Genomic DNA, 10364 nt, shown 5'->3' with positions numbered 1-10364 from the left:
TGTTTTCTTTCTATAATTGGCAGCCAAGCACCGATCATCGTGTCACCAGAATCATTCAAATGATCGCCTACCCTCAATATTTATTGGAAATTAGCATGAAGCTCATCACTGTGCATGAATTGAAGTTATTAAAATAATTTAAATTCATAATAATTTATTGCACATGCCTACGAACTCTTCATACTTTTCCATGTCGTAGTAGGCTAAAACATCATTGCGTTTACTGCGACATTATGGTTTTTCTATCAATATTTGCAAATAAAAGTGTTTCCACCTAAGTTTTCGCATAATTTATTTCCCTGGGAAAAATTGTCGAGCATTTTGTTTTGTCGACGTTCGGAAATTTTACGGACAAATTTGATGTTTCCATAAGGCCGGTTATACACTTTTTTATGAGTCAGGTCATTCATCATCTTTAAAATGGTTGGATGGAAACATGGTTAATGTCTTTAATGTCTCACTAAAAAGGCTACATATTATTTCAAGACACCTCATACAGTTTTCAAAGAATGCAGGCGCAGCCATAAACTAGGTGTTCATCCAATTGGCAACATTTTTCGTGTGAATATTCTAGAATATGCATAAAGAAAATATACACAATTTCCTACCAGTGGTGTTTCCACGAAATTGACTTGTTGCAGATAAAAATCAGTGCGTGATGACGTTTTTCATGATCAATACTTAAAAATATGTATTATGAATCACTAACCTTGTACGTTTTGTCTTCTGTAGTTGTGTGCCTTTGTTTGCTGAAATCCATTCTTTTTCAATGAACATAATCAAATACAACCACCAACTATTTCCTTCTTAAGATTCAATTGGCACATGTACATTTGCACGGAGTTGCCATCTTAGAACAACTGCAATGAGTAATCTGTGATTGTATATGATTAACATTTATTGTAAAAGTGTGGATTTCACCAATGGACAAACATAGGTACAAGGTTAGCGTATTGACCTTGGACGAATCAATGTGGTCAGAGCTGAATTCCACAAAGCCTGGCCTCTGTTATACTCCATTGGTGGAGTTCACCAGAAGCTTCCTTCACAATGGAGTGGAGTTTAGTCAGATCAGCGAGTCATTCATCTGCATAAAATGTTTGGATTAAAACCTATAATAAGTGAATTAATAGGATATTTATGGGGGGCAGCTATTATGAATGTAATATTGTACCATCTAAACAACCATGAAATATATTATGCAGAAATCACTCCGTCATTGTCTGGTTGCAAAAACTCTTAATAGTTCGCCTAATTTCAGTTGTGACAAAACAAGCCAGTATAGTGTAGAGAATCAACGTACCATCTAAACCACTGTGAAATATATTTTCCATAACCAGAAATATTTGACGCCGGTTTACGAAAATGAAAGTAAGACGCAAAAACGAAACTTAAGAACGGGACGCATAGAAATAGAGCACATATTGCAGCTTTAACTCCGCATTGTTGGGATGGGCTAGTAAGCAAGCATTTCACGGTTAAGTCTACACCTGTTGCATTCGGTGCATGCGATTAATAAAAGTTTATTTTAGAAAGTTACAGAATGTTCCTTCCTTAGTTAAATACCACAAAAGAGAACGTCCCAAATAAACAGCAGCTTAGCACAGCAGGTCATGAAGACAAAACACTTGGAAGAAACCTTTAATTTGAGTACTTAAAACTGTAAAATAAAAACAAGCATTTGTGATTTGCATTATATAAACTACATTCACCAGAAATAATGACACGTTTAGTACAGTTTTTTTCTGAGGTAGAAAAACAATTAAACATGGAGATAAATGTTAAGAATGACATACATTAAGTTATAGAATGCACAGCCATATATATGAAATTCAACTGTAATTCTCAACATTATACAAGCAACTCAAAAGGGTACACTACATTACCAAAAGTATGTGGACACCCCTTCAAAATAGTGGGTGGATTTGGCTATTTCAGCCACACCCATTGCTGACAGGTGAATAGAATTGAGCATAGCCATGCAATCTCCATAGACAAACATTGACAGTAGAATGGCCTGTACTGAAGAGCTCAGTGACTTTCAACATGGCACCCTACACCTTTCCAACGAATCATTTAATTAAATTTCTGCCCTGCTAGAGCTTCCCCGGGCAACTGTAAGTGCTGTTATTGTGAAGTGGAAATGTCTAGGAGCAACAATTGCAAAGTGGTAGGCCATACAAGCTCACAGAATGGGACAGCTGAGTGCTGAAGCGCATAAAAATAGTTTTGCAACCGAGGAGATACTGACTACTGAGTTCCAAACTGCCTTTGCAAGCAACGGAAGCACAATAACGGTTTGTCAGGAGCATCATGAAATGGGTTTCCATTGCCGAGCAGCCGCACACATGCCTAAGATCACCAGGTGCAACGCAAAGCGTCGGCTGGAGTGGTGTAAAACTTGCTGCAATTGGACTCTGGAGCAGCGAAAACATGTTCTCTGGAGTGATGAATCACGCTTTACCAACTGGCAGTCCAACGGACGAACGTGGGTTTGGCGGATGCCAGGAGAACGCTACCTGCCCCGAATGCATAGTGCCAACTGTAAAGTTTGGTGGAGGAGGAATAATGATCTGGGGCTGTTTTTCCATGATTCAGGCTAGGCCCCTTAGTTCCAGTGAAGGGAAATTTTAACGCTACAGCATACAATTACATTTTTGACGATTCTGTGCTTCCATCTTCGTGGAAACAGTTTGAGGAAGGTATTTTCCTGTTTCAACACGATAATGCCCCCATGCACAAAGCAAGGTCCATACAGAAATGGTTTGTCAAGATCGGTGTGTAAAACTTTGACTGGCCTGCACAGAGCCCTGACCTCAACCCCTTCAAACACCTTTGGGATGAATTGGAACGCCGAAAGAAAGTCCCCGCAGTAATGTTCCAAAATCTAGTGGAAAGCCTTCCCAGAAAAGTGGAGGCTGTTATAGCAGCAAAGGAGCGACCAACTCCATATTAATGGCCATGATTTTGGAATGAGATGTTCGACGAACTTTTGGCCATGTAGTGTAAGCTTAATCAAGACCACAGACAGTAGCCTACGAATGACAGCATACAGTGACAGGTCCACCAAAGTTGTATAACTGACTTTAAAATCAACCTAGTATAACAAAAAAAATGATAGAGCAATTTAAGAAGTTGAGGCATGCACATAATTCACGCACAGCAGACAAAGTCATTCAGATGAATAAATGGTGAACAAAATAGCAAAGAAAACAATCTGATTTTCAAAGTGTTTGAATATCTACACTACCAATGCCAGACCAAATAAGTTGTAATGAATTTGTGATTGTTAAAACGGAGACTGAGAAGTGATACAGTTTGAGAATTGAGTGACTTTGTGAAATGAATAGAATAAAAATAAAATCTCTCTTCACAAACTGAAAAGTTAACATAATACATAATCACCAAGAAATTTTGATTAATGAAGGAATTATTAAAAATGGGTCAAAAGACCAGCTTTCCAGGAATCACTGGAAGTCAAACACATTTTCACAGACTTCCAGCAAGAAACAATTCTGTTCCTTTCAAACTCTCAAAACAATATATAAAACACATTCTTTTATATGCATGTATACACTGCCATGCGGACAAAAGCACATCAAGTGTGTTCCCAAAAGGTTCCATTCTTGTGAATGTCAGTGAAGCAAAATTGAGCATGTTTACCCCACAAACAAGAAAAGGCTTTAAATATAATTAACAATTGTACAAAATAAAGCTGAAGATATAAAAATAAAGGCCTACACATATGCTATGTAAAATATACACATTCTACTATATGAATAACAAATCAAGTTCCATCGTGTACAAAAATAGTTAACATTTTACAACAGCATGGGATTTTTTTGTTTTGTTGACTTAAATCAACTAGTCAAATAAAGATCCATAAAGCTCATGCATTGACTGTGCGTGACTGATTTTCACGTCTCCTTGATGCAATATCAATATCTATAGAGTCTTTACCAACAATGAGGCGGAGCCGTTTTGTTGGTGGAAGTGGAATGAAATCGTCAAACTCTTCATGGTCAGAGTCAGAGACGTCGTCTTCATCTTCTTCAGAGGAGGAGGACGAGTCTTCCTCTGTGTCATCATGCATCCCAAATGTTGCCACAGTCGGCCCAAAGACCTCCCCTGCTTCCCTCTCTACTATACCCGTGAAGGGCCCAGTACCATGGTGATACTGGCTGAGCCTCCTGCTGTCCTGCTCATGCTGCAGCTGAATATGCAGTTTGGAGGAGCAGATGTGGTCCACAGGACTGAGGCCATGTTTGGAAGAGCGGATGTGGTCCACAGGACTGAGGCCGTGTTTGGAGGAGCGGATGTGGTCCACAGGACCGAGGCCATGCTTGGAAGAGAGGATGTGGTCCACAGGACTGAGGCCATGTTTGGAGGAGCAGATGTGATCCACAGGACTGAGGCCATGTTTGGAGGAGCGGATGTGGTCCACAGGACTGAGGCCATGTTTGGAGGAGCGGATGTGGTCCACAGGACTGAGGCCATGTTTGGAGGAGCAGATGTGATCCACAGGACTGAGGCCATGTTTGGAGGAGCGGATGTGGTCCACAGGACTGAGGCCATGTTTGGAGGAGCGGATGTGGTCCACAGGACTGAGGCCATGTTTGGAGGAGCGGATGTGGTCCACAGGACTGAGGCCATGTTTGGAGGAGCGGATGTGGTCCACAGGACTGAGGCCATGTTTGGAGGAGCGGATGTGGTCCACAGGACTGAGGCCATGTTTGGAGGAGCGGATGTGGTCCACAGGACTGAGGCCATGTTTGGAGGAGCGGATGTGGTCCACAGGACTGAAAGTCCCATTACTCAGTCTGGCTGCATAAGAACTCCTCTTGGTCTTTGCATGATGGTCCTTAACAAATTTCATGCTGGTCTTTGTGGAGCTGGAGGACTTGACAGGGTCTGCATCACCAGGCTCAAATCTACTGCTGCTGCTGTCCCTTCGTCTCCGCAGGGTCAACTTGGGGACACCTGAGTTGTTGTTGGCTAGGATCAGCTGGGAATCATAGCGCGTAATCTGCTGTTTCTTCTTCCCCTTGCCAAGGTGGAGAAGCTTGTCTCCCGTAGACAGGTTGTAGGGCTCATGACCATCAGGCAGGCCTTGCAGCTCTTTCCTGCCATCAGCTATGTCTGTGGTGCAGGCTGTATGGTGCAGGTCTGAAACCTCCTCCTTGAGAAGGGATGCTGGTCGGAAAGAGTGCTCTTCCTGCTTTATCATTTGCTTATATCTGTGACAGTTCTCAGTCTTTGGACAGCTGATATCCAGGCTTGAGCTGTTCATCCAGTGACTGTCTGTGACACAATCTCCAAGGTCCATAGGCTTGGTCTTACTAACCACACTGCAGTGGATGGGTGGCAAGTTTGGTTCAAGTTTAATGTTGTCAGACTCCTGTGTGCCAACTGATGCTCTGGTTGAACTGCGAGTTCTGTGAGTGCATGCTAAACCATCAGGGCACCTATTAACATCTTTCACTGATTTCTGATGGTTTTCCTTCGCAGTATAGTGCTCAAGATCACCCCTTGTTCCCACCACTTGCACGGGCCCTTTCTTATCCATCTCTCTCTTTTGTGAGACCCTGTTATTGACAAATTCTGTGGGGTCTTTAAGGCACAAACCCATAGCTTCCACCTCAATGGGGCACTTGTGGGCAGTTACCTGACACCTTCTTCCTAACTTGAGCAAAGGCTTTATGGACTTTGATTTTAGCCTCTTTGGCACGTTGGAGTTCTTTGAGTGTCTTTGATTGAACGATGAGGTAGGGATAGGCATTTTGGACAGAGTTTGCCTGGTTAGAGCTTGTGAGTCACTGAGCCTTGTCACACTAGAGCGGGCTGTCCTCCCTACTGCTAAGATGTGAACAGAAAAGAAGAAATAACGTCAGAACATTCATTCAAATGTTTGAGAAACAGGACAACCTACATAAAATCATTGTAAAATTACAATGTATTATAATATTAGTATGCACCATAAAATGTTACAGTTCTTAACATTTTACGTAAGTGTTATAATTGTTACGTTGTTGTTACAATAGTAGCTCAGGAGTATTTTTTAGTTGCCATAAGATCTGCATTGACCCTTCTATTTTATTTTTGCACTGACTCTATGCATACTCAAACTGACACACCAACACACTTCATTTGCTCACACACGCACACTCAAACACAATCATCATACAGTATGCTGCTACTCTGCTTATCATATATCCTGATGCCTAGTCACCTTACCCCTTTACATATCTAACCCTACCACTCCAGTATCCCTACACATTGTAAATTACCTGACCATGGAACTAACACTTACTTACTTTCTCAGGTTCTTCTTATTTCTATTTTGTTTTTGTCATACTTGACTTCAATGTTGGGAAAGACTAATAAGCAAGACAGGTATTTCACTGTACTTATGCACATGACAAATACTTGATCTCGAAAATGTAATCTTGGCCTCCCGGGTGGCGCAGTGGTTAAGGGTGCTGTACTGCAGTGCCAGCTGTGCCATCAGAGACTCTGGGTTCGCGCCCAGGCTCTGTCGTGACCGGCCGCGACCGGGAGGTCCGTGGGGCGACGCACAATTGGCCTAGTGTTAGGGATGTCCTTGCCTCATCAGGCACCAGCGACTCCTGTGGCAGGCCGGGCGCAGTGTGCGCTAACCAAGGTTGCCAGGTGCACAGTGTTTCCTCCGACACATTGGTGTGGCTGGCTTCCGGGTTGGATGCGCGCTGTGTTAAGAAGCAGTGCGGCTTGGTTGGGTTGTGTATCGGAGGACGCATGACTTTCAACCTTCCACCTTCGTCTCTCCCGAGCCCGTACGGGAGTTGTAGCGATGAGACAAGATAGCTACTAAAACAATTGGATACCACGAAATTGGGGAGAAAAGGGCAAAAAATTCAACAACAAAAAATAAAATAAATAAATGTAATCTAGCTTTTTACATGCAGAAATAAATGCCTTTCTCCTACATACAGAAAAATCACTAATCAAATTCTTTGTATGTTGGTTATCACAGAAAATGTACTGAATTTCCTGGGGAAACTTCAGTGCAAGCACAACTTGCCCAGCTGCCATAAATGCCTAAATTGTCTGTCTTTCACTTAAACAATGGGGAGGAACCAATAAGATAAGTTTCAGGCTACTGGAATTCTTTGTATTTTGGTTGTTGCCCAATGGGGCAACCACAGAGCAGGCTCAACTTGTGTGACTGCTCAATTCACTTGGCCTAGTCTAGGAAATAGGGCAACCATTAATGTCAATCCCTGCTCAACCTCAAAGGTGCACTTACATGGATGTGTGTCATGATTTTCCTGAGAGTCTGGATCCATATTAGAGCCTTCCAACTGACTGCCAGAGCATTTGCTGTCTTCTAGTTTCTTCAGCCGATTGAGACGTTTGTCTGTCTCTCTCAGGCCATACATGCTGTTGATAATTGGAGTGGGTGTAGGCTGTCCAGTCTTCGATTTGAAAGCACCAGCACCTCGTCTGAAGGGAGTAGAAATTATAAAGATGTGAAATCTCAAAATCCTAGTCAATGTATGACTTATTATTCTACATATAAAGTAACGACAAGTTTGATATTTAAGCAAGAAATTAATGATACCTTTCACATGTGTAACATTCACATAGTTCATTATTTTCCCCAAAGAAGCCATCTCCATAATAACAGGAGATCTCTTCTCCGGGTTCAATATCCCCAAGAACCTTGACACAAGCTGTATCTCGCCCAGTGGAAACAAACTGTAACAACATATACAGAAAAAGGTGTTATTTATTTCCACAATTCACTTCCTTTTTACATATTACCTTTGATTTGCAGGCATCATTTTGACTTACCTTGCAATTTGGCCTGCAATCTGCAAAACAAGAAAACATTTGTTTAGTCTCTTAATACTGCTATTTTAATTATAGTATATGTGTGTTGAATGAGGCAGATCCAGTTGGTGTCAAGTTCATGGGTATGCATACCATGGTTGATGAAGGCTGCAGGTCCCAGCCACAGTTGAGCACAGTTCTTGCGTGTGGAGTACATCACACTGAAGTCATTTTCTCCATGTCGCAGTAACACACTTTCCTCATTCTGCGATAGCTCAGCGATGCAGCCCACCAGGTATTCTATCTTATCATTGGTTTTCCTTGGGATAATGTGAATAAGGAATATTTGAGTTTGTAAAAATGACTATATATTTAGTGCAACGTTTTGTTATAACTAAATGCAGACTACTACAATTTAATTTGGATACTTACCAGTCTTTTGTTGCTACAATTTTGGCTCCATTCTGCTCAGAGGAATAACGATTGCAAGGAAGTATTTCAAACCCACTGTTCGTTGCAAACATTCGTAGGTAAACAAAAACCTGCCAAAACACAAAAAAATAGTGTTAACATTTTCATTTTGATGGTTCATGCTTTTTGCTCAACAATGGATATTTCTAGATAACTTACATGCTCTTTGAAGAGTTTGCCCTGTGCCTTCGTCTTGTGCGGAAAGTGGTGTCTTGACCAGTCCCCTGCAGTCAAGGCATGGAAGGCCTTCTCAAGGTTGTCATGTTTTTTAAAGCACTCTAGCACCTCCTTCAACTGTCTATGTCGGTCCTTGACAGGTCGAAACCTAAAAGTACACCATAGACAGTCAATTTCGTAACTTTGGCTGCTTACTTATGCCCAAGTCATTATATGACAAATGTGTACAATTGTGAGCCAGAAAGAAACAAACCTCCGATTCATCTTATGGGTCTGGAAGCCGAGGTAGGGGTCCAGAATAAGGCTTGTAGTCAAGTCATCATTCTCACAGAGCTCTTTTGCAGTCATACCAGATGATGGGGTATGGCGTCTCTCTGCCTCTAGGGCAGAACTGCTGACACCTGAGGTGAGAGAGGGAGGAGATGAGGAGAGACAAAAAACGTGAACAATTAAACCATTTAAAAATCAGGAAAAACTGCAGTGTAATTTATTTATGAAGCTGAAAGGGGTCATTTATGGTTCTGTAATTGTGTGGTGAGCATTGCCAAAGGAAAGCACTTACGTGGACTACATCTCCTGCTTCTAAAGGAGCCCTTGCTCTGTCGCAGCGACCTGGCCGAGGTTATGGATAGATCACTGGAGAATCTGCTGCCATGCCGCCTGCCATTCAACACCATGTTCTTTGATTCCCCCATCTACTTCATTACGCCAGAGTCAGACGCATATACTCTAATCTGTGCTTGAAGATCTGTAGAGTGAGGATGAGGGGAGGCTAGCGTGGTTTAATCTTCTGTTGATATAGACAAGAATTTAGCACTATGCATTCTGGACCTAAACAAAGAAACAAACTGGTTTGAGAGTAAAGACTTGTAGGCAATGCACTTGTTGGCACTGTAAGCAAATAAATTAAGCAGAAAGTGGAGCTAGCTAATTCATGGTTTATCAAATGATGCCATCTTGTGGTTGCTTGTCAACTTTGAGTTTCCATAGCATTGCATTTCATCGTGGTTATTAATTTAGTCTTTCTCGAAAGGCAAAACAAGCAATGCACCTGCAGAAATAGGGTCGTGTTAGCCAGTGTAATGTGGCACAATAATCAATTAACTAATGCCTGAAAGATTATAAATGGGTAACTAACGTTAGGCTAGCATGCCAACACCCCCATGACTCATGAGGTCTGATTTAGAGTCTATGCGTTTTCTGGTTACCTAGCAGAGGCTTCACATCTAATTAAATAGCCAGAAGTTAGGATTGCATGCCATTAGTACTAACGTTACTTGCTCTGCTTTTGAAAGTGTGTTCTTCTCACTTAGCTAGCTAAATAATAACACGCGATTGCTACAGCAAAACATCACAACAACAATTGCTAGCTAGCTTGCTAACGTTAGTAAGCTAACATTGTTCCACAAAAAAAGTACATGAAATATCAGTAAAAAAAAGTGTCGCTGATAAGACAAACTGTCTAAAATACTCACTTTGTTATTCAAGCATTTGTACTATTACGTGATTCATCCTGCAATCCGAGATCTGAACAAATAGAAATACCATTAGTTTAAACGTCAGAGAAAACAAACATTTAAAATTGAAGATGGCGACCAGGCGAAGATTGGGGTGGGGGGGGCTTGTCTGGACATATACACATATACATTGTTTGATTTTACGGCAGCTTGTTAGATAAACCAAGGACTGCATAGTTTAATAACTGTTGTATTAGCTAACTTCATTGTTGTAGACAAAAAACATCATAGTACCTGGCGCTTTATAAATGCCATATAAATGTAAATAACATTAGCCTGCGCATTGCTTACTCAAACTTGAAACCCATGAACATTTAAGAATCTTGACGCGCGATTTGATGACGACATTTCCAACAACAACTCAGCTGTTAACCTTGTAAGCTAGCT

At 41.5% G+C, this 10364-nt stretch overlaps 1 protein-coding gene across 4 annotated transcripts; it reads right to left on the bottom strand.

Annotated features, from left to right (window-relative positions):
• Positions 1-1625: 1625 nt before the first annotated feature.
• On the bottom strand, positions 1626-10350 carry LOC118401244 (histone-lysine N-methyltransferase KMT5B-like). Of its 4 annotated transcripts, none has more exons than XM_035798599.2 (11): positions 10269-10350; positions 9936-9987; positions 9023-9208; positions 8714-8861; positions 8443-8608; positions 8245-8354; positions 7966-8132; positions 7834-7853; positions 7601-7737; positions 7286-7482; positions 1626-5856 (listed from the first exon to the last, which is right to left on the bottom strand). In XM_035798599.2, the coding sequence occupies exons 3-11, from the start codon at positions 9153-9155 to the stop codon at positions 3890-3892; spliced, it is 3045 nt and encodes a 1014-aa protein (XP_035654492.2). In that variant the 5' UTR covers positions 9156-9208; positions 9936-9987; positions 10269-10350; the 3' UTR covers positions 1626-3889. The 4 variants fall into 4 exon arrangements, with proteins under 4 accessions (XP_035654492.2, XP_035654490.2, XP_035654491.2 ...); XM_035798597.2 differs by lacking the exon at positions 10269-10350 and adding an exon at positions 10212-10230; XM_035798598.2 differs by lacking the exon at positions 10269-10350 and having other exon boundaries at positions 9023-9250; positions 9936-10089.
• Between the last annotated feature and the right edge of the window lie 14 nt (positions 10351-10364).

The sequence above is a fragment of the Oncorhynchus keta genome, chromosome 22 (genome assembly GCF_023373465.1).
Source record: "Oncorhynchus keta strain PuntledgeMale-10-30-2019 chromosome 22, Oket_V2, whole genome shotgun sequence".
Taxonomy (NCBI): domain Eukaryota; kingdom Metazoa; phylum Chordata; class Actinopteri; order Salmoniformes; family Salmonidae; genus Oncorhynchus; species Oncorhynchus keta.
The sequence above is the reverse complement of the archived record's forward strand: the minus strand, read 5'-3'. Positions and strand labels throughout refer to the sequence as shown.